The sequence below is a fragment of the Lynx rufus genome, unplaced genomic scaffold, assembly GCF_022079265.1.
Source record: "Lynx rufus isolate CCGP_SWC_20201006 ecotype Redwood Valley unplaced genomic scaffold, mLynRuf1.p SCAF_7, whole genome shotgun sequence".
In the NCBI taxonomy this organism is placed as follows: domain Eukaryota; kingdom Metazoa; phylum Chordata; class Mammalia; order Carnivora; family Felidae; genus Lynx; species Lynx rufus.
The window spans coordinates 133966185-133992101 of record NW_025814889.1 but is presented as its reverse complement, the minus strand read 5'-3'; the positions used below and the strand labels follow the sequence as shown (position 1 = coordinate 133992101).

Genomic DNA, 25917 nt, shown 5'->3' with positions numbered 1-25917 from the left:
AGGTGCATTCATTATCTATTAGGCCTTTTGTTTAACTTGTATGTTAAACTTGTATGTTAAAGTTTTGTTTAACTCTGTGTATGGATATGAGAATTTGCTTGATTGCTTTATCAAGGGAAAGGCATGCTAACTCTGATAGGTAAATAACATTTTTGAATATGAAAGCCACAGTGAGTAGCTTTCAATCTTTGGGATTTCATTAGCTTGAGATCTACCACTGAAAATGTATTTTAGTTGTTTTTCTTTCTAAAATAGCCCTTTTATCAAATAATGCCATGTACTCCCTCAGGGGATGCTGTACACTGATTTCAGTAGTGTTGTGACTCAACCACCATTTTTAGACTCCTCTCTGGAAATTGACTTTGGAACTGGCATTGCATTTTTTGACTATTTTTCATCCTTCAGGGGTGAATTAACATTTTGGAAATGGTTGAATTTGGTGACTTGGTTGGTAAGCTAACCTAAACGTTATTGTCCTTTAAAGGCATGATGCTCTACTTCTATATGTGTGTGTGTCCCTGTTATTCCCATAAGATTGCACATGCTTAGGGGACCACATCTTGACCAAGTTTACCCTATCGTCTCACTCTGACTCTTGTTTGTAGTGGTAGGTGTTTCAGCTCAACGGCATGTGTGTTTATGTTGGCCAAATAAAAAAGTGGACTTTGAATGGACTTTTACAGGTCAATAAATGAATAAACCACTATATTTTGGATGTGTAACCTGAAATGTAGATGCTGATACATTATTAAGGAATCCAGGTGCTGACTATGGGACTGTTCACAACAGAGAGAAACAAAAATGCCCTAAGCTGAAAGTGGTGTAGGTGACTTGGTTTGCCATTTTTATCTCTAGCTATGATCTGTGTCCTTAAGCTGTAGTATGCTATTACCAACTGCCTAAAGACTTTTTTTTTTTTTTTGCTATTTAGTCATTAATTAATTGTTAAGTTCCTGCCCTTGAGGTGCCCATAGTCTAATAAGGAAGACAAACTCATTAACAACTAAATACAGTACAGTGATTGCTGTGTAATAGAATTTTGTACACAGGATGCACAATAGCATTAGAAGCATCAGGTGAGAGAGTAGTTAATTCATTGTCATCTGAAAGTCACTATGTCCAAGATTGAACTAGTAATTTCTTTTTTTTTTTTTTTTTTAATTTTTTTTTTTTCAACGTTTATTTATTTTTGGGACAGAGAGAGACAGAGCATGAACGGGGAAGGGGCAGAGAGAGAGGGAGACACAGAATCGGAAACAGGCTCCAGGCTCTGAGCCATCAGCCCAGAGCCTGATGCGGGGCTCGAACTCACGGACCGTGAGATCGTGACCTGGCTGAAGTCGGACGCTTAACCGACTGCGCCACCCAGGCGCCCCTGAACTAGTAATTTCTTAAAACTATATCCCTCAAATAACTTTCCTAATTCTGTCAATGGTATCTTCATTTCTTATGACTTTCCCTTCTCTCTTACAATCCATATCCAATAAATCAGAAAATACTATTCTTTTAGATATTCTGGCAGATATCCCTTCTCCATTTTTTTAAGTTTGTTTATTTTGAGAGAGAGAGAGAGAGAGCGCGCACAAGTGGGAGAGGGGAAGAGAGAGAGGGAGAGGGAGAGGGGGAGAGAGAGAGAGAGAGAGAGAGAGAGAGAGAAAGAGAATCCAAGCAGGCTCTGCACTGTAAGCACAGAGCCTGATGCAGGGCTTGAACTCAACAAACCATGATATCATGACCTGAGCCGGAGTCTGATACTTAACTGACTGAGCCACTCAGGTGCCCCTCCTCCATCTTTTTACTGGTTGTATTTGTGGTCTGGTCTTTCAGGTTGAGAGCTCTTGTGGTTGGTTACTTGGATGGCCACCTAAAAGGCCTTTGGCATGTATTTTAATGAGATACCTGTGTAGTAAAGGTCTAAATTTAGATTTCTGGCTTTTTTCCTTCTTGATTTTGTCATTTTCCTGATTTTTATATACAGGGTAAAATGGTACTATTTAATGTCTGTTTGATTTTCTTTTGTTTAGTATTACTGTACTAAATTTTATAAATTTTTTGAAGGTGGGTATTAAGTAGAAATACGTTTCTTAGTTCACTTGTTAAATGTCCAGGGAACATGTTAAGAGTGGTGTTATGCTATGAGTGATGTTATGTAGTAATAGATTTGAAATGTGAATATGTTACCAACCTGCCCTTACACAATTTTATCGTGAAATAAGAACAAAATTGAATAAACAGCAAAGGAATAAACACATTCACAAAGATTTAAAAATATTTATTTGCCAAGACTAGCAATAGTCCATTGTAAAATACTTAAAATGAGATTTTGGTTTCTAACTAAGGAACTAATCAAAGCATCTCCTGAAAACTTCCCTTTATAATTAAAAAAAAAAAACAAAAACCTGTAAAATATTTCTTTAAAAAAAAATTTTTTTTTTTTTACATTTATTTATTTTTGAGAGATAGAGCATGAGCAGGGGAGGGGCAGAGAGAGAAGAAGACACAGAATCCAAAGCAGGCTCCAGGCTCTGAGCTGTCACCACAGAGCCCGTTGTGGGGCTCGAACTCACAAACCATGAGTTCATGACCTGAGCTGAAATCGGACACTCAACCAACTGAGCCACCCAGGTGCCTGTGTATAAAATATTTCTTAAGACAACATGAAAGCATTAATAAGGTGACAAGATAAGGAATTCTCAGACTAGAGAGTGAGTGAAGGCAGGACCTAGAGGGAAAGAGAACATTTGCCTTGCAAGAAGTGATTAAGCAGGTAAACATGAGCTTTAGATTTGTAGCTTTCAGAGATACAGAGAAGAGAAGGAACCCAATCTGCCTGTAGACAGGAAGTCCAGTAGCAGATCACCCAGTAAACCTGGAATCCCAATGGAATCTGCTGTAGACATGAATGGAAAATAATCTTACTCCTCCCCAGGAATATCAGCTGTCTCCAGTCTTGGCACTGTTTTGAGTAGGGAAATCACCACTGAAATTTCCCTCTTAGGTTGCAGCCTGAATTCTCACTACTTGGATGATTTGAAAACCTGAAGCCAGTAATTGAACTTGAAGTGATTCAGGTGTGTGGGACCCCAAAGTGCCTTGCAGAAATCCTTTCCAGAAGCACATTATGATGTTTAAAAGAATGCCCCAAAATAAAATTGTCAGGGAAATGAGCAGTTCAAACTAAACTCACAGAGAAACAAGGCATTGTGAACAAAAACATAGCAGACAGCAACAACAATCGGAAAATGGAATTTTCAGTCACAATCTTAAGCTATTTAGTATGTATAAGAGAAAGAAAGACTACCAAATATGTGTGAGGGTACAAGAAACTAAGATTGGCTAAGCATACTTGAAAGTTAACCAAATAGAATATCTAGAAATGAAAAGTAAAATAACTGAAATTTGAGAGTGGAAGCATGATAGTCGTGGGAACGCTGAATACTTATTTAAGCAAAATCACAGTTCTTAGAAGGATGGGACATGAAGAGGTAGTAGAACAGAGCTAAATTCTCACTGTCTATAATATGAGATAAATAATGTCTGAAATTGATGAATCAAAAGATATTGGGATACTTTTTAATTATGTGGAGATATTTAAATTTCAAAAGAAACACCTAAAAGATGCTAAAATAATTGCCTGTGGGGAGGAAGATTGGGTAAAATGGAGAAGAGTGGGGAGGAACTACTGTATTTTGCCATTTGTATTACATGATTTTTTAAAACTATGTGCATGCTTTTGTTTTGATCAAATAAAAATTTAAAGGTAAGATAATTAGTGCATAGCTGTAAATTGATAATTGAAATTGAGTAATAGGCTTATCAATAAATAAAAACAGGCTTATCAAATATATTAGACACAACTGAAGATAGAATTAGCGATAGCTGACCCCTGATTCTCATTTGCAGCGATTGTAATCAGAAAACTGTGGAGTGTTTTCTTCACTTTGCTGAGAGAAGATATTGCCCTAGAATGCTATATCCAGTGAAAATCTTTAAAACGTATGTGAAATAGGGGCGCCTGGTGGTTCAGTTGGTTGAACGTCCAGCTTCAGCTCAGGTCATGATCTCGCAGTTGACAAGTTTGAGCCCCGCATTGGGCTCTGTGCTGACAGCTCAGAGCCTAGAGCCTGCTTAGGATTCTGTGTCTTCCTCTCTCTCTGCCCCTCCCTCGCTCATGCTCTGTCTCTCTGTCTTGAAATAAATAAACATTAAAAAACATGAATAAATAAAACATACGTGAAATAGAGACATTTTGAGACCATCAAAAACACTTTGCCACTAGCAAGATCCTCACGAGAAGAAATTCTAAAGGATGTTATTCATGCACAAGGCAGGTGATGCTAGATGAAAAGTATGAGATGGAAGAAGGGATGAAGAGTAGAAAAAGTGGTAAAATATTGCATGTGTCTAAATCTGAACAACTTTAAATGATAAAACAGATCAACTCATTGTTTGGTGGACGTTAAAAAAGAAACAAAAGAAGTTAGAATTAAAGTAGATAACAATAGGAAGGTGGGTGGGAGTAAATGGAATTAAATGTCTATTGTTTGGGAGGAGGATAAATGATTTTAGTATTGATAAGTTAGGAATTTTTTGTGTTTCACATTTCTGAAAGATCTATGGGTAATAACTGGATAGCTTGTAAAATTTTATACACACACATACCTCTCCAGAGGGAAGAAATTAAGTAAAAAGAAAAAAAAACCAAAAAACCTCTAGTCAAATAAGAAAGCAGGAAAGGGCAGGAAAAGCAACAGAGAACACAAAATAAGATGGCAGCTTTATTATTTTTTAATGGTTTTTTTTTTTAATTTTTAATTTTTGAGAGAGAGAGAGACAGAACACGAGTGGGAAAGGGGCAGAGAGAGAGGGAGACACAGAATCTGAAGCAGGCTCCAGGTTCTGAGCTGTCAGCACAGAGCCCGACGCGGGGCTTGAACTCACAAACTGTGAGATCATGACCTGAGCTGAAGTTGGACACTTAACTGACTGAGCCACCCAGGCGCCCCAACAGCTTTATTTGTTTTTAAGTTAGTTAGTTTATTTATTTATTTTGGAAGAGAGTGCGGAGGGGCAGAGAGAGAAAGGGGGAGAGAGAGAATCCCAAGCAGGCTCCTCTATGTCAGCACAGAGCCCATTGCAGGGCTCTATCTCAATGAACTGTGGGGTCATTATCTGAGCTGAACCCAAGAGTCAGATGCTTAACCCACTGAGCCACCCAGGTACCCCTAAGATGCCAGCTTTAAATCCAAATAAATGTCAATGAACTCAATGCTTTGGTTAAAAGAGAATGTACTAGATTGGTTTTTAAAAGAGGAAAATGCAATTTATAAAAGATATGTTTAGAAAAAAAAAGATGCAGAAAGTTTGAAAGCAAAAATATAAGAAAAGACCTATCAGACAAATACTAACCAAATGAGAGCTATTAACATCGGACAAAATAGACTTTATAGCAGTGGCTATATCATTGAGAAAACTCAGTATGTCAGCAAAATAAAGCAGTTTTAAGTTTGTGTTCATCTAATAGTCTCAAAATGTTTAAAGCAAAAATTTAGGAATATACCAATCCATCATCAAAATGGAAGATATTAATATATCTCTCAGTAATTGATAAAACAAGTGAGGAGGGCTATAAAAATATAAAGGATTGAATAATGTATTTAACAAACTTGACCTAATAGACATATTCAGAACATTGTACCCAACAACTGCAGAATACACATTCTGTTTAAGCCAAACATGAAAAAGTTATCAAAACTGACCATTTACTTGGTTGTAAAACAAAACTTAGGGTTGAAATAGTACAGAATGAGTTCTTAAACCACAGTGCAATAAGTAGCAAACAACAACAAAAAGGTAACTTAAAACAAAAAGCATATATGTTTGGAAATTAAACACATTTCTGAAAGATCTATGGGTTAGAGAAGAAATCATAATGGAAATAAGAAAATATTTAGAACTGAGTGATAGTGCAGATAGTGCATATTGAAACTTGGGACACTGAAGAATATAAACTATCATTGAAAAACATTAAAGACTTGAATAAGTGGGAAGACATCCCATGTTCATTGATTGGAAGACAATATAAAGATGGCAATAGTCCCCCAAAGAATCTACAATTCAGTACAATCCCTATCAAAATTCCAATTTGCTTTTTGTAGAAATTGATAAGCTGGTCCTAAAATTCATATGAAAATGCAAAGAATCCAGAAGAGTCAAAATAATCTTGAAAAAGAACAAAGTTGAAGGATTCATATTTCCCAATTTCAAAACCTAATACAGAGCTACAGTAAACAATAAATAGTGTGGTACTGGCATAAGGGTAGATAGATCAATGGAATAGAATTGGGAGTCTCAGAAAGAAACCCTCAATTTTTGTTCATTTGAGTTTTGGCAAGAATGTCAAGATAAATCAATGAGTAGTCTCTTTAATAAATGTTGCAGGCACAACTGGATATCCACACACAGAAGAATGAAGTTGGACCCCTACTTTACACCATACAAAAAAAATAAGTCAAAATAAACCACAGACCTAATGTAATGGTTTCTTGGATATGACACCAAAAGCACAAGTAATAAATATATATATATGTGTATTGGACTTCATTCAAATTAAAACCTTTTTGTGCTTCAAAGACCCCATCACAAGGGGCGTCGATTGAGCGTCCAACTTCGGCTCAGGTCATGATCTTGCGTTTGTGGGTTTGAGCCCCACATCGGGCTCTGTGCTAACAGCTCAGAGCCTGGAGCCTGTTTTGGATTCTGTTCCCTCCCCTGCTTACGTTCTGTCTCTCAGAAAACAAAATAAAGTGTTAAAAAAAAAAATGAAAAAAAGAAAAGACCCCATCAAGAAAGTAAAGACAACAGGAGAACATATTTATAAGTCTTATATCTGTTAAGGGTCTAGTATCCAGAATAAGGGTCTAGTATCCAGAATAGGCAAATACTCCAATTAAAAGATAGACAAAGGATTTGAATAGCCATTTCTCCAATAAAGATATACAAGTGACCACTATACGTGTAAAGATGCTTGGCAGCATTAATTATCAGGGGAATGCAAATCAAAACAACAATGAGATACCATTTCACACCCACCAGGATGGCCATAATCAAAAGGACATATAATAACAAGTATTGCAAATTTGTGGGGAAGTTGGAGACCTCATATTTTACTGGTGAGAATTTAAAATTGTGCAGCACTGGAAAATAATTTGGTAGTTCCTCAAAATGTTAAAGTTACCAGATGACCCAGCAGTTCTACTTCTAGAGAATTGAAAACCTATATTCAAAAAATTTGTACCCAAATGTTTATTGCAACATTATTCATAAAGCAGAAAAGTGGAAGCAACTCAAATGCATCAACTTGATGAATGGGTAAACAAAATGTGATGTGTCCATACAACAGAATATTTTTCAGCCATAACACAAAATGCAGTTCTGATTCTACAACATGGATGAGCCTTGAAAGAAGCTAGTCACAAAAGATCATGTATTATTTGATTCCATTTATATGAACTATCCAGAATAGGCAGATAGAGACAGAAAATAGATTAGTGGTTGCCAGGGTGTGGGAGAAGGAGAGAATGGAGAGTATTTGCTAATGGGTACAGGTTTCCTTTTGGGATAATTAAAATGGAGTTAGTGGTGATGATTGCACTTCTGTGAATATATTAAAAACCACTGAGTCATAAAGAAAAAACCTATCAGACACAGCTAAAACACTTGGAAATGAATAGCCTTTAAATCAAGTTTGGAAAAGAAGAAAGACTTAAAATTAACCAACTAGGCATCCGTCTCAAGAAGTTAGATAAAAATATCAAATTTAGGGGTGCCTGGATGGCTCAGTTGAGCATCTGACTTCAGCTCAGATCATGATCTCACGGGTGGTGAGTTCGAGCCCCACATTGGGCTCTCTGCTGTCAGTGCAGAGCCTTCTTCAGATCCTCTGTCCCCCTCTCTGCTCCTCCCCTGCTTGCATTCTCTCTCTCTCTCAAAAATAAGTAAACATTTAAAAAAATTTTTAATTATATCAAAATTAACCCAAAGAACGGAAAAGAGGGGCGCCTGGGTGGCTCAGTTGGTTAAGCCTCTGCCTCCTGATTTAGGCTCAGGTCGTGATCTCACAATTTGTAAGGCGGGGCCTTATGTCAGGCTCTGCACTGACAGCATGGAACCTGCTTGGGATTCTTTTTCTCCCTATGTCTCTCTCTGCCCCTCCTACTCTGTCTCTCTCTCAAATAAACATTAAAAAAAATAATCCTTTAATAAATGATTAGGTCTAAGGTGATACTTGTAGGCTATACATATTCTTCTTAGAGTTACTTGCCTTTTATTTTTTTTTAATGTTTACTTTTTATTGAGGGGGGGGGCGGAGAGAGAGAATTCTAAGCAGGACCAGCGCTGTCAGCACAGAACCTGATCCCATGAACTGTGAGATCACGACCTGAGTTGAAACCAAGAGTCAGGCACCCCCTAGAGTTACTTGCCTTTTAGAGAATTTCCTGGAGAGGACAGTGGCCAGCCCAAAGGTAGTTGATGTTTTCAGTTGATGTCATAATGGCATAATGCAGTTGAAAGGGATATTAGAAGTGATGCGTTAAATAATTGTTCATAATGTACAGTTATCATATTCAGCGGCATGTTTGTAACAGCAGTTCTCAAACTTTTTGGTCTCAAACTTTTAAAAAAAATTTTTTTTTAATGTTTATTTATTTTTGAGACAGAGAGAGACAGAGCATGAACAGGGGAGGGTCAGAGAGAGAGGGAGACACAGAATCTGAAACAGGCTCCGGGCTCTGAGCTGTCAGCACAGAGCCCGATGCGGGGCTCAAACCCACGGACTGCGAGATCATGACCTGGGCTGAAGTCAGACGCTCAACCGACTGAGCCACCCAGGCGCCCCGGTCTCAAACTTTTTATACTCTTAAAAATTATTGCAGACTCTGAGAGCTTTTGTTTATGTGGTTGTAACTATCAATATTTATTAGAAATTAAAATTGAGAAGTCATTAGGTATTTCTTTATTAATATTAAACCTGTTACATGTTAACATATATAACATTAAAAAAATCATTTTCCCCAAAATAGTAAAAATAGCAACATTATTATTATATATTTTTGCAAACCTTTCTAATGTTTGACCTAAGAGAAGGTAGCTGGTTCCTTGTATCCGCTTCTGCATTCAGTCTCTTACAATATCACATAGCCTATACCCTCTAGAAAACTTCACTACATGCTGTGAGCAAATGAGAATGAAAAGGCAAATAATGTCATAGTGTTCCTATGAAAATACTTTTAATCCTGCGGACCCCTACAAAGTGTTTGAGGACTTCCAAGGAGCCCCAGACCATACTTAGAGAATTCCTAGGCTATATTCTCTTGTATTCTGTTATCTTTAAAAATATATATTTGCCTAAACTAAATATGTGTTAGCTAAAACTAACACATGCTTATTGTTAAAAAAAAGTTAATAATTACGTGGAGGGTCAATGAGGGAAATGGGGTTACCTTTAATTCCTTTCCTCTCCTCACGTATTCACTGTTAAGTTTTTGTGTGTGTGAGTTTCCCAGATTGTGTGTGTGTGTTGTGTACACTTTTATTTATTTTTTTGAAGTTTATTTATTTTTGGGAGAGGGAGTGTGCATGCATGTGACCACGAGCAGGATAAGGGCAGAGAGAGGAGAGAGAAAATCCCAAGCAGGCTTCATGCTGTCAGCAGAGCCCAACGCAAGGCTCACTCTTGGAAATCATGAGATCATGGCTTGAGCCGAAATCAAGAGTCGGATGCTTAACTGACTGAGCCATTTAGGCACCCCATATTGTGTTCCCTTTGATAAGCGGAAGAGAAGAGTCAAGTTAAAAATCATTTATGTCTTGACTGAAAAAAGATTGAGAATAAGATAGAACCGTGAACAGGGAACTAGGAGTCCGAGAGCTCTGGGTTCTGACTCAGCCTCTGTCACTCGGGTTTTGGGCATACCTCTTCACCATCCCGGCTCAGACTCCTCAGTTCTCAGGTGACAGGACTCCACACAAGGTGATCCAGGTGCCACTGCCATGTAGGAATTAATTTATTTCCCAAGATCTAATGGCTAAATGCCAGAGAGGGATGGTAGAAAGTTGTAACTAAAAATATTTCCTCCTGGTGAGACACCAGAAGGTTGTTTCTCTGGAAATGGATTCTTTTACATCGTAATTAATGTTCAGCAGTAGAACTCCCACTCAGATGGTTAGAATTCTGTGGGACTCAAAATAATGGATTTATTTTTATGCCTCTCTGGCACAACAGTATTGTACATCGTGGTTATCGTCTCAGTATTTTGTGCCTTCTAATTTTATGTCAGTGAACAGACAGTCCTAGGGAGGGGAGAAAAAAACCACTGAGTATTTATGAAAGAGGAATTTAATGCAAATTCTAAAAAGTCATGTGCTTTTATAGCTTGGCATAAGACTCGCATCTATAATAAATATTGTCCTTCAGGTAGCAGCTGCTTAGGAGAACGAAAGCAGTCATCTGTGTGTTTGCTTGGTGAGGAGACAAATATAGCAAATCCCCAATGTACAGAATAGCTGTGTTCCAGATTTATCTTTAGCATTTTGAATACATTTTCTCATGGATGTTCGGTTTATTTATAGGTGCATACAGTCATACATGAATTAACAAGTTCAGGGTTTATGCTATACCAGGCTCTATGCTGAGTTTCCAGACTGGTACACAAAAAAAGATTTGACACCTAAAATAGGTCCCATACTAGCCCCCTTTTTTTTCTTTTCCAGTAATTTTTAGTAGTATATTAGTAAAATTTTTTTCAAGTATTAATTACAACAGTGGTTAAGAGCGTGAACTCTGGAGCCAGGCTGTCAATGTTCAGACACAGATTCTGCCACTTACAAAGTGTATAACTTTAGGAAAAGTTATAAAACTTCTTGGTGTTTTTTTTTCCTCGTGTAAAATGGAGAGAATACTAGTACATACCTCATCAGGTTGTTGCGAGGATTAAGTGTTTTTGGTTTTGATTGTATAATTCACATAATATAAAATTAACCATTTTAAAGTGTACAGTTCAGGGCCACCCATCTGGCTCAGTCCAAAGAGCATGCAACTTTTGATCTCGAGGTCCTAAATTCAAGCCCAGTACCGGGTGTGGAGATTACTAAAAAACAAACTTTATTTTTTTTTTTTGCAACGTTTATTTATTTTTGGGACAGAGAGAGACACAGCATGAACGGGGGAGGGGCAGAGAGAGAGGGAGACACAGAATCGGAAACAGGCTCCAGGCTCCGAGCCATCAGCCCAGAGCCTGACGCGGGGCTCGAACTCACGGACCGCGAGATCGTGACCTGGCTGAAGTCGGACGCTTAACCGACTGCGCCACCCAGGCGCCCCTAAAAAACAAACTTTAAAGTGTACATTTCAACAGTACTTAGTACATTCACAGTGTTGTGCAACTCCTACGTCTGTATCATTCCAAAACGTTTTGAATAAACACAACGTAGTATATATACACAATCCAATATTACTTGGCCATAAAAAGGAATGAAGTACTGATACATGCTCCAAAGTGGATAAACCTTGAAAACATCATGCTATGTGAAAAAAGTCATACACAAGAGGTCACATTTTGCATGAGTGTTTTTATATGAAATATCAGAGTCAGGCCTGAGTGGAGGGGGAAATAGAACATGCCTGCTTTTCTTTTGAGGTGATGAAAATCTTTTGGAATTTGATAGAGGTCGTGGTTGCACGACATTGTGAATATACTAAATGTCACTGGTATACTTTTAAATGGTTTTTTTTTTTTGTTTTTTTGTTTTAGTGTTTCTTTGTTGTGTGTGTGTGTGTGTGTGTGTGTGTGTGTGTGTTTTGTGAGAGCACGAGCAGAAGAAGGCAGAAAGAGGGAGACAGAGGATCCAAAGCAGGCTCTGTGCTGACGGCAGCGAGCCCGATATGGGGCTCCAACTCACCAACCGTGAAATCATGACCTGAGCTGAAGTCGGACGCTCAACCAAGCCATCCAAGCGCCCTGAATGGCATACTTTTAAATGGTTAATATATGTTATGTGAATTCCACTTCAATTTAAAAGTGGTAATGAAGCCACTTGATCAATTAGACTGGCAAAAAATTCTTAGGCGACCAAAGCCAGCATCTGCTTAATTCTGAGGGTTTCTACTCTTCTTTCTGCCTCCAGTTGATTTCCCTTACTTTCTTGTGAGCTCAGCTAAGCATTTAAAGGATGTTTGTTATATTTTTTTTATGTTATGTAACAGTACTAGGTATTTTGCACCATGTTGTCTAGACCACCATATTGCTGGAAATGGAAGCCCTCATTTCACCCTTAAATTTTTAACTCTCACATTTAAACTTAGGTTTTCTAACAAAACCTGGAATAAATGTGTGTGTCTGTGTCTGTGTCTTCTCCTTAAATAGGTAAAACTGGTAAGCTTTTCATTTCCTCCCCATTCCACACTCCTCCCCCCTGCCTATGCATGTTTACTGCTGCTGGCTTCCAGGGGAATGTGATGAAAAGGTGGCATTGTCTTCCTGCAGGGTATGACAATGGCAAGCTTTCTGGTCTCAAGAGTTTTTCCTAGTTTCCCCCATTCTGACTGAGTGTTCTGACAGATAAACCACCTGAGACTGAGACACCGGACTTCAGTTGTTAGGGTACCCAACTAATCAACCAGAAAGTCACCCCAGAGCTCCCTTCTGCTTCCCAATGCTCATTCTCACCATTTGTAGTAATCCTGTTGTATTAGAGTTCTATTGCTGCTGTAACAAATTACCCCAGATTAAGTGGTTTAAAACAACACAGATTTTATATCTGTAGGTCCATAGGTCAGAGGTGTGATGCAGGTCTCACTGAGCTAGAATCAAAGGTGTCAGCAGGGCTGTGTTCTTTAATGGAGGCTGTAGGGGAGAATCCATTTCCTTGCCTTTTCTGGCTTCTAGAGACACTTGTATTCCTTGACTAGTGGCCCCTTTGTCTAAAAGCCATCAGTAGTGGTTGAACCTGCACATTGCCTTACTCCCACGTATTCTTCTAGCTCCTTCTACTTCTAAGGACCCTTGTGATTACATTGGACCCACTCACATAATCCAGAATAATCTCCCTCTTTTAAAGTCGGTGATCAGCAACCTGCCGTGTAATACAATGTGTTCACGGGTGCTGAGGATTAGGCCATGGACATCTTTCAGGGGACTATTATTCTGCTTACCACACCTACCTCCTGTGCATTTTGTCTGTGAGTTCTTTCACAATAGCCTCACTGCTATCCTTTTAATTTCTGGTCCACCAATAGACCCTTCTTTGTTTTTCTATACAACACTTTCATATATAAGCCTTTTCTGTGATTATTAGTGATTGGAATGAGGGAGGAGGCAATGCTGGGTTTTCAGTTCACTATCTTGATCTAGTCTTTCCACTACTAATAAATTTTACACTTGATCTTAGTCAAAAGGCCGAGAAACAATTCCAGTACTAATAAATTTTAAAAAGTTTTTTTAGTTTTACTAAATTTGAACTCGTTTTACTAGATTTGAACTTTTTATGTTAGTTCCTGAGGAGGTAATAGACCATTGAGCTCTTTGGACTGGCTGTTCTCTTTATCTTGGTGTAAGATGTACTTCCCTTTAAGATTTCAAGGTAGGTAGGCAGGGGTTTCTAAGTTAGGAACTTTGGGTGTATGTTTAAAGCTGGCAAGGAAGAGGAATGGAGATGTCCCAGTTGTTTGAAAAAGTTTCCAGACAGGATTTTTCTGCCTGAAATGCCCCGTTTATGCAATACCGGCATGGACACGTAGTACTATGCAATAGGAAAAAAAGTGCCACAGCCTTAATAACCTTAGTAAGCATTGTCCAGCTTTGCAGTCCTCATTTTTCTTGGAAATTGCCTGTAACGTGAGCAAGGATGCCAGAAGCATCTCTGTAGACTATAATAAGCCTTTGTAGGCCCAGTGTTCCTTGGGACATCAAATATTACCTAGTCCTTACTAGAAAAGAACATTTATATTGGAGTCATCAAAAAAGCATAAATAACTGAAGGGTAAGTTGAATAAATATTTCATTAATCTATGTTATACAAAGAGATAGAGTGAATAGTATCATAATCCTGTAGAGGAGACATATAAACAAGTGCCGTGGGAACACAGAGCATGAACAACATATCGGAATGTAACCTGATAGGCAGGGGGTGGTAACATTCAATCTGAGGTTTGAAGCATTCTAATAGGACAATACAGTGCTCTCCCTTGTCAGACAGGCTGACCTATTTAAATAGCTAAGCGATCTGGCAAATGTTTCTTCTTATCTATAAAGTTGACCTAATTTCCAGTTGTTACCATGATTAAAATATTGTACATAACCATTATTAGATCAGTAGCTCAAAACTTGATACTCTGCCTGAGAATATATACCAGTGGGCCTCCATCTAGGTTGAGAACCATAAACCCACCTGGAGATTTCATCTGTATAATTTCATCCCTAACTATATGCTTGTGGTTTTTATCTGTCATAAAGTTTTATGAATGGAAAGACCGGTTGCTGGCTTCTTTCCCTGATAATTTTTATCATTGTGTTACCCTGGATGAATTATTTATAGAATATTGAGCTGAGATTGTCCCTATTTTATTTCAAACACAAGTAAACAAAGCTATTGTAAAGAACAATATGATTTTTATACCTCTTTTACTTTGTGGTAAATATATTGACTAAGCAAAGAGACTAGAAGTATTTATCTGTTTTATTACTAGATATTTTGGCTTGTAAGGTTATCAGAGAATAGGAACAGCAACTGATCTATAAAAGATTAAAAAAAATCAATTTATCTGCTATTTTTTATGTGTGTCCTGGGTTGCAAACCTCTATGTTTTTCTCTTCAGGGACCCACTTCATTTTCTTTTTCAGTATGAGAGAGAGAAAGATTTCTTCTGGAAAATGAAATACTTGTGTTTAAGTGTATAACTTTAGAACTTGAACAGAAATAATCCCAATATTGTATATGTCTGTTCACTGGAAATCTGATTTGACCCCCGGTTAATAATGAACTTTTGTTCATTTAAAAGTTGTGGCTCTTTATTTTTGTGAAACTATAATGGCTAAAGTCTTTTCAAATTTTTCAGGGAAGTGTGACAGCAATGACAGTATTCTTTCCCTTGGATACAGCTCGACTTCGACTTCAAGGTGAGTAACTTTTCTAGGCATCATATTCTTTTCATTTGGTGTCAGGAAACAAACAAATTTTTCTAGTAACGTAAGAATATCTGTTTTGTTAGGGATCTACCCTTGTCCTTTTCCACTGACTTTAAATACTGGTCATCAGTGCTGTTTCCTCATTAACAGAGAGGCGTTCATAAATGAGTCATAGCCTCAAGCATTCTCTAATCTGAGAGAACCTGAGTGGGCTTGCTTTAGTACTTTAGAATCATTACAATTCTTTCCAATAAACAATATGACTTTTTAAAAAAGATTTTACTATTTTTTTTAAGTAATCTCTACACCCATTATGGAGCTCGAACTTACAACCCCAGGATCAAGCGTTACATGCTCTACCAACTGAGCCAACTAGTAGCCCCAACAATATGACTTTTTAAAGGCACAATGTGGAGAGTTTTTGCTGGGAGTAGATCTTCTCAAAAGAGAACAGAGAAGAAATAGGAAATGCATTGAAGCCAAACACCCACTGTCACTGCTAAATTGGGCATGTAGTCTTAGTTTGCCTTTTTTGCATTATTGGACTGTGCAACCCTCTATAATTCCTGCTTGTTTTTCCCTCAGTATTTTTCAACTTGAAATTATAAACCTGTGCCAGAACTTACATGAAGAAATAAAAGAGTAAGATTAGCTTTGAATAAACTAATTCCTACAATAAAACCCTTCATGGCTATTATTTTACATTAATTTTAGAGTTTTGTGATTGGTAATAATTTCACATGACTCAAAAGCCAAAACTCTATAAAACGATACACAGTATGGTGGAAAATCTCACTATAATCTGCCCCTTCTTTCCCTTTCTTCTCTCCCTTGCAGATAATGTCTTTATTAATCTCTCAAATAGTCTTGCAGAGTTTTGTTATGGAATAACAAGCAAGTAAAAAAATGTATATAGGGGCACCTGGGTGATTCAGTTGGTTGAGTGTCTGATGTCAGCTCAGGTCATGATCTCAAGGTTCTTGAGTTCGAGCCCCACATCAGGCATGCTGCTGTCAGCCTGTCAACGCAGAGCCTGTTTCAGATCCTCTGTCCCCCTCTCTCTGCCCCTCCCCAACTTGCACGCTCCCAAAAATAAATAAATATTTAAAAAAATAATATATACATTCTTAGTTTTCTCCCTTTCTTACACAAAAAGCATTTTTGCTACACTGTTCTGCACCTTATATTTTTCACTTAACAGCATATTGTAAATGCCTTCGAAATCAATGCTTTGGGAGCTTCTTCATCCTTCTGACTGTAGAGTGTTCCATAGTGTGGATGCTCCATAACCTGTTTACCCTTCCCCCTTTCTAGATTCTTGGGTGGTTTCTTCTCTTTTGTAGAATAGACTTGTTCATATGCTGCTTTGTTTTTGTAAGTTCAATGTGGTAAATTCCCAGAAATGAGATTGCTGGATCAAAGGCTTAAACCTGTTTGTAATTTTTTTTTTTACAATCATTGCATTTGTCTTTTATTTTATTTTTATTTCTTTTTTTTAATATAATTTATTGTCAAGTTAGCTAACATACAGTGTATACAGTGTGCTCTTGACTTCGGGAGTATATTCCTGTGATGCATCACTTACATAGGACACCCAGTGCTCATCCCAAAAAGTGCCTTCCTCAATGCCTGTCACCCATTTTCCCTGTAGTGTTTTTTTTAATGTTTATTTTTGAGAGAGAGACAAAGTGTTAACAGGGGAGAGGCAGAGAGAGAGAGGGAGACACAGAATCTGAAGCAGGCTCCAGGCTCTGAGCTGTCAGCACAGAGCCCAACGCAGGGCTCAAACTCATGAACCGAGTTTGAGTCCTCCTAGGTGAGGCTCCTAGGTGCTGAGTGAGCCTCCTAGGTGCCCCAATTCTCATCCTTTTGAGACCTTTTAGTTTTTAGGTTAGGAAACCGAGCACAAGCCTAAAACTTTGAAAACTTGAGTTTTAATCCTGGCCCTGCTGCCAACTACATGTGTCCTTCACAGCTTTTGTGTCTGTAGCCTCTTCCCTAACAGGGAGATGGTAATTTATTTCCACTCTACTTTATAAGATGTTAAGATAAAAATGAGAATATGTAACTTTGAAAAAAAAAAAAGCCCCAAACAAGATAAGCCTTATGAAATAGGAGATCTCCTGTCACATCTTTTGCTTTGGAAATTAGGTGTTGAATTAAAATGCTTTATGGTTCGTGAATACCAGATGAAACCCAAGGGATCCACAGTTGGGAATTGAGCACCTGGGAACAAGGAGGGTTGTTGAGTTCTGAGGCAAGCTAAGGAGCTCAAATAGGGCGGGAGATCGCTCAGGTGAGGTAATGGCATTTCAGTGAAACTTGCTGATGCTGAAGATCATCATTCTCAGATTTAGTTTAAATGTATATTCTTTCATCTTATAGTTGATGAGAAAAGAAAGTCCAAAACTACACACATGGTGCTCCTGGAGATCATTAAGGAAGAAGGCCTGTGAGTACCAACCACCTTGCTTGTCCTTGTTAGAGCAGGCAGCCCGTTGGGAGATTGCCAGGCTTCTGGCAAATCTGCACTCTCTCTTCCCATTCTCGCAGCCTTACAGTAGTTATGGATTTTAATTGCCCAACTTATGAGTACATAATTGTTTTCACCTCCTTGAAGTTCTGTGGTTGGCCATTTTGACTCTTGATCATAGAGTCTTCCATGAAACCAATGCTTTATGGTTTTGTTTTGTTTTTTACAGTGAGCTGAAGAAGGTGATAATTTAATTTGTTCTATGATATATTCAGACAGATTATATACTTCTTTTGGTTGTTTTTTTTTTTTTTTTACTTTTTATTTGGAAATAATTTCAAATTCACAAAAAATTATGAAACTAAAAATAGTACAAAGAATATCAGTATATGCTTTATGCAGATGGACCTATTACACTTTTTCCCATTTATTTTACCATCTGTGCTCATATTCTCTCCCCTCTCACCCTCCCTCTTCTCTGTTACACACACACACACACACACACACACACACACACACCACACAAACTTTTCTCAAAATTATTTAAGAGTAAGGTACACACCATACATCAAAGCTTTTACCCCTAGCACATTAACAATTTTAAAGAATATAACTCCCCTCCCTTTTTTTTTTTAATAACATACTTCTCATTTTAACTTTGCCTCACGTTTCTTTATGATTAGATTGAAGCTCTGCATTCTTGGCCAGAGTAATGCATAGGTGATATCGTGTCCTTAGGATATCACATCTGGAGTCACATATTGTCCACTGGCCCATCATTGCTTAATTATGGTTTCTCAGATTTGGGTTAGCCACTGAATAATTTTTCCTCTCTTGCAACTATAAACAGTCTATGAAAAGAAACTTTAGTATCAGTATTAAACTCAAAAATTCCTGCTTTTTCCGTGGCTTATAATTGATTACTATATGATATTATTTTGGTGCTTAAATTGTCCCAGGTGAGGCTAGTAGGAGCCCTTCAGCCATGTTCCTGTGCCCTTATAACATGCGCCCAACCACTTCTTTTTTTTATACTTGCTATCTATATTTTCTTCATTTTAAATGCTGTTACCTTGTAGTAAAATGTGAGTGATGCCACATTTACTAATAGCCATGAAGAAATTGTCTCTAATCTTACATAGTAACTTACTAAAGGAAATCAATGGGAGGAAATCAGTAAAATCAATCATTGAAAGTGTGTTGTTTCTTTGGCATCATTAATGGTAGAGAAGATGTCTTGGTTTGGGTATCTTTCAGAATATGAAATATATGTGCAGTGTGGAGTATGTTGTAATACAGAAGTGAACTTCGAGAATATGTGAATGATCAGCTTTTCCTGGGACTTTGCCCATTTCTACTGGCTTTTGTCCAGCATCTTTACTTGGCTTATTGTGTTTTTCCTCTAGCCTGGCACCATATCGAGGGTGGTTTCCAGTTATCTCCAGTCTGTGCTGCTCCAATTTTGTCTATTTCTACACTTTTAATAGTCTCAAAGCAGTCTGGGTCAAAGGTCAACGTTCTACTACTGGAAAAGATTTAGTAGTTGGATTTGTTGCAGGTAACAAAGTTTTCTGAGTATAAAATTTTTTATATTTTAATATTTATCTTGTGGTTCATATATTCTGTAAAGTTTATTTTAGCACAAATTAATGCTACAAAGAATGTAATTCATTTTCTGACTTAGCCGTGTGTGTGTGTGTGTGTGTGTGTGTGTGTGTGTGTGTGTGTGTGATAAAAACACAGAACGGGGGCACCTGGGTGGCGCAGTTGGTTAAGCGTCCAACTTCAGCCAGGTCACGATCTCGCGGTCCATGAGTTCGAGCCTCGCGTCAGGCTCTGGGCTGATGGCTCAGAGCCTGGAGCCTGTTTCCGATTCTGTGTCTCCCTCTCTCTCTGCCCTCCCCCGTTCATGCTCTGTCTCTCTCTGTCCCAAAAATAAATAAACGTTGAAAAAAAAAATTAAAAACAAAAAAAAAACAAAAAAAACACATAACGTATAATTTGCCATTTTAACCATTTTTAAGTGTATACTTAAGTAGTAAGTTCATTTATATTATTGTGAAACAGATCTTCAGAACATTTTCAACCTCTATAACCATTAGATAGCAAACTCTCCCTTCCTCCCTCCCCCTGATAATCACCATTCTACTTTCTATTTCTGTGAATCTGACTACTTGAGATGCCTCATATAACTGGAATCATACAGTATTTGTCTTTTGTGACTGCCTTATTTCATTCAGCATAATGCCCTCAAGGTTCATTCATGTTTTGCTCTTTTTTTTTTTTAAGGCCAAATACTATTCATTTGTATGTATATACCACATTTTGTTTATCCATTCATCTATTGATGGGCATTTAAGTTGTTTTGGCCTCTTGGCCACTGTGAATAGTTGCTGTTATGAACATGGGTTGTGTAAATAAATCTTTTTGAGTCCCTGCTTTCAGTTCCTTTGGATATATACCCAGAAGTGAGGTTGCTGTCATATGGTAGTTTCTTTTTTTTTTTTTTTTAATTTTGTGAGGAACCATCATACTGTTTCCCACTGTGTCATATAATCCCACCAGCAGTGCACAGCGGTTTTAAGCTCTCCACGTCCTCACCAGCTCTTGTTATTTTCTGGGTGTTTTAGTTTTGATGGTAGCCATCCTAATGATGATAACCATCCTGATAGTGAGGTGATATTTCATTGTGGTTTGATTTGCATTTCTATCGTTTCATATGCTTGTTGGCCATTTGTATGTGATCTTTGGAGAAGTGTCTATTCAAGTCCTTTGCCCATTTTTTAATCAAGTTGCTTGATTTTTTTTGTTGTTGAGCTGTAGATTTTTTTCTTATTTTTTTTATTTTAGAGAGAGAGAGCATGTGAGCAGGAGAGAGGGGCAGAGGGAGAGAAAAACCATATATATATGGTCTTTAATCCATTTAGAGTTAACTTTTGTATGTGGTGGAAGATACAGGTCCAACTTCATTCTTTTGTATGTGGATATCCAGATACCCAGTTTTCCTAATACCATTGAAGAGATCGTCCTTTCCTATTTGAATGGTCTTGACATCCTTGTGGAAGATTGTTGACTAATTACACAAAGGTTTATTTCTGAGCTGAGTTGGCTTACTTTTTTCTTTTTTTTAAGTTTATTTATTTTGAGAGACCAGCTACCCGTCTAAATAAATAAACTTAAATAAATAAATAAATGATTTAATTGAAAAACAGTTACCAGGGGGTGCCCGGGTATCTCAGTCGGTTAAGCATCCAACTTCAGCTCAGGTCATGATCTCGCGGCTGATGGGTTTGAGCCCTACCCAGGGCTCTGTGTTGACAGCTCAGAGCCTGGAGCCTGCTTTGGATTCTGTGTCTCCCTCGCTCTCTGCCCCTCCCCCTTGACCCCCCACCAGACCAAGTTTTACATAAAGAGTATAGCACACAGGATTTCATTCTTTGTGGAAATGAATACTTGTAGGTAACAAGACACGAACAGAAGTTTCTCCAAAGAAGACATATACATGGCTAACAGACACATGAAAAAATGCTCAATGTCACTCATTATCAGGGGGAAAAAATCAAAACCACAATGAGATACCACCTCACACCTCTCAGAATGACTAAAATTAATTCAGGAAACAACAAATGTTGGCGAGAATGCAGAGAAAGGGGAACCCCCTTACACTGTTGGTGGGAATGCAAACTGGTGCACCCACTCTGGGAAACAGTGTGAAGTTTCCTCAGAAAGTTAAAGATGGAACTATCTTATGACCCAGCAATTGCACTACTAAGTATTTATCCAAAAGGTACAAAAATACTGATTTGAAGGAGCACATCCACCCCAATGTTTATAGCAGCACTATCAATAATAGCCAAATTATGGAAAGAGCCCAAATGTCCATCAACTGATGAATGGATGAAGAAGATATATATATATATATTATATGGAATTATGGATATATGGAATATTATATATTCCATATAATGGAATATTACTCAAATGTCCATCAACTGATGAATGGATGAAGAAGAGATATATATATATATATATTATATGGAATTATATATATGGAATATTATATATTCCATATAATGGAATATTACTCAGCCATTAAAAAGAATGAAATTTTGCCATTTGCAGTGATGTGGATGGAACTAGAGTGTATTATAGTAAGCAAAATAATCCAGTCAGAGAAAGGAAAATACCGTATGATTTCACTCATATGTGGAATTTAAGAAACAAAACACAGGAGCATAGGGGAAGGGAAGGAAAAATAAAATAAGATAAAAATAGAGAGGGAGGCAAACAATAAGAGACTTTTAACTATAGAGAACAAACTGAGGGTTGCTGGAGGGGAAGTGGATGGGGGGATGATCTCAATGTGTGATGGGCATTAAGGATGGCACTTGTTATGATGAACACCTGGTGTTATACGTGAGTCATGAATCACTAAATTCTACTCCTGAAACCAATACTATACTATATGTTAACTAACTTGAATCTAAATGAAACTTTGGAAGAGGAAAAAAAAGAAAGTGTGCCCAACTGCACAAAGTGGCTTGTGATCTAGCAAATATAATGCCTTAAAAAAGTAAAAATTTTAAAAATTCTAAAAAAATGAATACTTGTAGTAAGTAACTCAGGATAGAAACCCAGGAGTCATTATAGCAAGTGCTGCCTCACCCTCCACATTTGTTTGGTCATCAGGAACCATCAGTCTCAACCAAGAGCACACTGTATACACTGCATATTAGCTAATTTGACAATAAATTATATATATGTAAAGGAACCATCAGTCTCAGGGATGCCTGGCTGACTCAGTCAGTAGATCATGTGACTCCTGGTCTTGGGGTCATGAGTTCAAGCCCCATGTTGGACATAGAGATTACTTTAAAAAAAAAGAACCATCATCATTCTGTCTCCTAAGTATCTCTAGAATCTGTTCCCTCTTTTCCATATACATAGCCATTTCCCAAAATCAAGCACCATCATCTCTCACCTGGACCATTGTTCTATTCTGTTCTTGCCTCTGAGGTCTTCCTCACTAACCTACTTTGCATGGTCTTGCCCAGCTAACCTTTCTGGAAGAATAGTTTTCTAACACTGTCATAACTCAAAGAACTCAAGTTTAAGATTTGTTCACTTGGAAAAAAAAAAGTCAGAATAGATCCTGAGATGTCTTATACAGAAGGGATCTTCCTTTTTACACAATTGCAACAGATGGCAATCTAGTATTATCCTTAATACTTGAGACCAAGTATTTGTAATGTCTTGATTTTTTTTTAATGTTTATTTATTTTGAGAGAGAGTGTGTATGAGCAGGGGAGGGGCAGAAAGAGAGGGAGAGAGAGAATCCCAAGCAGGCCTATGCTGTCAGCACAGAACCTGACACAGGGCTAGATCCCATGAACCGTGAGATCATGACCTGAGCTGATATCCAGAGTTGGATCCTTAACCTACTGAGCTGCACAGGTGCCCCTGTAATATCTTGATTTCAATACATTTTAGATTCTATGGTTTTATGTATTTACATTTAAAAGATTACGAGTCACAGTCAAGGACTAGTTCATATAACTTTCCATGAAACTGCTAATTCATGAGATATATGATGAAATCTTTTTTAATTTTTCAGAGATGTTTATTTGCTAATATCTCACATCCCATTCTCCACCAGGCACACAACACCCTTGTTATTTTCTCTCACTGTGCTCTGCTTGTTTCCTTTCTAACTGTTACACATCTGCCATTACAGTAGATTCCCCTATACCTAACACTGCTAGACTGGTATAGTAGAGCACTTAGTTTTTAAAAGTCATTTCACCCTCCCCCGTTCATGCTCTGTCTCTCTCTGTCTCAAAAATAAATAAACATTAAAAAAAAAAAATTAAAAAAAGAAAAAGGGGGCTCCTGGGTGGCTCAGTCGGTTGAGCGGCCGACTTCGGCTCAGGTCATGATCTCAGGGTCAGAGAGTTCAAGCCCCGCGTCAGGCTGTGTGCTGACAGCTCGGAGCCTGGAGCCTGTTTCAGATTCTGTGTCTCCCTCTCTCTGACCCTCCCCCGTTCATGCTCTGTCTCTGTCTCAAAAATAAATAAACGTTAAAAAAAAAATTTATAAAAGTCATTTGACCTAGGGAGTGTCATAAATAGCATACTTTATATTTTATTTTACCTTAAGATGTATATATGTATATTTTAATCCTTATTTATTTTTGAGAGGGAGGGCAGAGAGAAGGAGACAGAGGATCCGATGTAGGCTCTATGCTGACAGCAGAGAGCCTGATGTGGGGTTTGAACTCAAGAATGCGAGATCATGACCTGAGCTGAAATCAGTTGCTTAACCGACTGAGCCACCCAGGCGCCCCTCATTTTTTTTAGTATATGGCCAAGGTATATCAGTTCACTATGGGAGTTTTGTGCCTTTTCTTGTACATACCCCATATTTGCAGAGTTTTGCCTGCATAACAGATACAATTGACATAATTAGGTTGGAGAAAAGACATAGTATCAGTCTAATTCACTTACATTCTGTAGTGTCTTCTTGAGTATGTGAAAGAAAGGTGCAATGGGTCTGTGTCAGTTGTGAGCATCATTTGTTACATGTCTTCTCAGAGAGATGGTGGAGAACTGCTGTCCTGAAACCCAAATCTGATTATGTTATCCCCAGCTTCAAACCCTTCCATGTCTGCCACCTGCAAATAGGATAAAGTCATGGCACCTGTAGTGTAAAAGGATGAGAACCCAACATACAAGATCTGTGTTGATACTGCTTACCTCTAGCTTGATCTCTACTGGCTCCCATCCTCTCTTGGAAAACTGATTCCTTGAATATACTAATCCATTTAATAACTCCATTCCTCTACAACTATTGTTGTCTGTCCGATACTAACTGTTGTTCATCTGAGATACAGCGTCCCCACTCCTGCCCCCAAACAAAGGATTATCCAGCCCAGAATCAAAATGTCAGTTGTATCACAGTTGAGAGACACTTGGTCAAATGGATTTTGTCCTCCTTTATAATTCTGAGATTCTCTGATTATAGGTTGTCTTTTTCTGAAGGTAGGGAATTCTTTGGAAATGCCTTTTTGAGTTTTAAAATTTTCCTTGTAAAATGTTTTTCCACATCTTAATACCTATGCATTCTTAGAACCACTTTTTCTTTTCCATGTCATGTACTAAAATCACTGTAGAAATGAGTTTCTTTGTCTCCAAGGAGTACTGGAAACAGTATTATTGTTATTCAAGTTCTGCTTGAAACATAGAAATTTATTACTTACTGTATTTTCATAGGAAAAAGACTCATATAGCTTGATACCTTGGGAAAGGATTTGGGAACAGAATCTTAAGGAAAACTTAAATGAAGAAGATAATTGCCACTTTTATGAAATCGGGATTTTTACCAATAACTGTTTTTGAATGCCAGTGGTGTTACTGTTAGGACAGTTCATATTCCTCTCCTGCCCTCCGGTCTTTAATCTCGTAAGGCGGGTTTGTTCCTCTTGGGTGTCAAGTTGCATTCCTTCATAGGGAGCCCTATGGTTAGATTTATAGCCTTGATCTGCCTACCCTTTTCCTTTATCAGTAGTAATTGCACTTATTTCCCAGAGGCACACACATAATTAGCAGACTTTCTGATGTTTTCTCTCCTTTAACAAAGAAGACTCACTGGTGATAAAACTATTTTGTTTTCAAGATTCCAGAAGTAAATAGCTATATTCCAATTATTCCCTGAATCAGTGAATACGATTTTAGTATGTGTGTTCAGTTACTGTTCATCTCTTCTTACTTGTGCTTCTGTTTTCTTATAAATGATTTTTTACAAATAAAAATAGAGTCATTCAAATTGAAAGAAAAACAATTTCTTGTATTTAAGTAGATAAAGTGTTAGTATTCCCATCTTCGAGCTGAAGCATCAGCCACAGCTTGGAACTGAAAGAAGAATTTTCTACCCAGGTTTGTAAATAAGCAGAGAACTTTCTTTCCCCTTCAGCCATATCCCTCGTGTATTAGTGACAGTTGGAATCCCTCCTCATGACCATTTGTAGCTTGTTTTTCTCCCATGGAATGCTGTCCTTTGCTTGATTATATAGGTTGTAAGTTTTTAGTAAAGTTTTGAATCCTCAAATATTTTGAGTGTCTTTTCTCAGAACTCGTAAAATTATAGTGGCCAAAAAATACCTCTCCATCTATTTTGGCTTAGAGGATGAACAAAGTACTTGAACTTTTCAGATACAAAGCTTTGAAATACTAATGTTTTCACAAGGATTTTATGTACTCTTCT

The 25917-nt window shown here is 37.7% G+C and overlaps 1 protein-coding gene across 1 annotated transcript in view; it reads left to right on the top strand.

The window, feature by feature from the left end:
* SLC25A17 (solute carrier family 25 member 17) overlaps positions 1–25917 on the top strand; it is a 45711-nt gene that overhangs the window by 10699 nt on the left and 9095 nt on the right. Inside the window, exons 2-4 of the mRNA XM_047066745.1 lie at positions 15116–15176; positions 17571–17637; positions 19065–19216. Of these exons, the coding sequence (XP_046922701.1) occupies positions 15116–15176; positions 17571–17637; positions 19065–19216 (280 nt within the window). The remainder of the gene's footprint in view (positions 1–15115; positions 15177–17570; positions 17638–19064; positions 19217–25917) is intronic.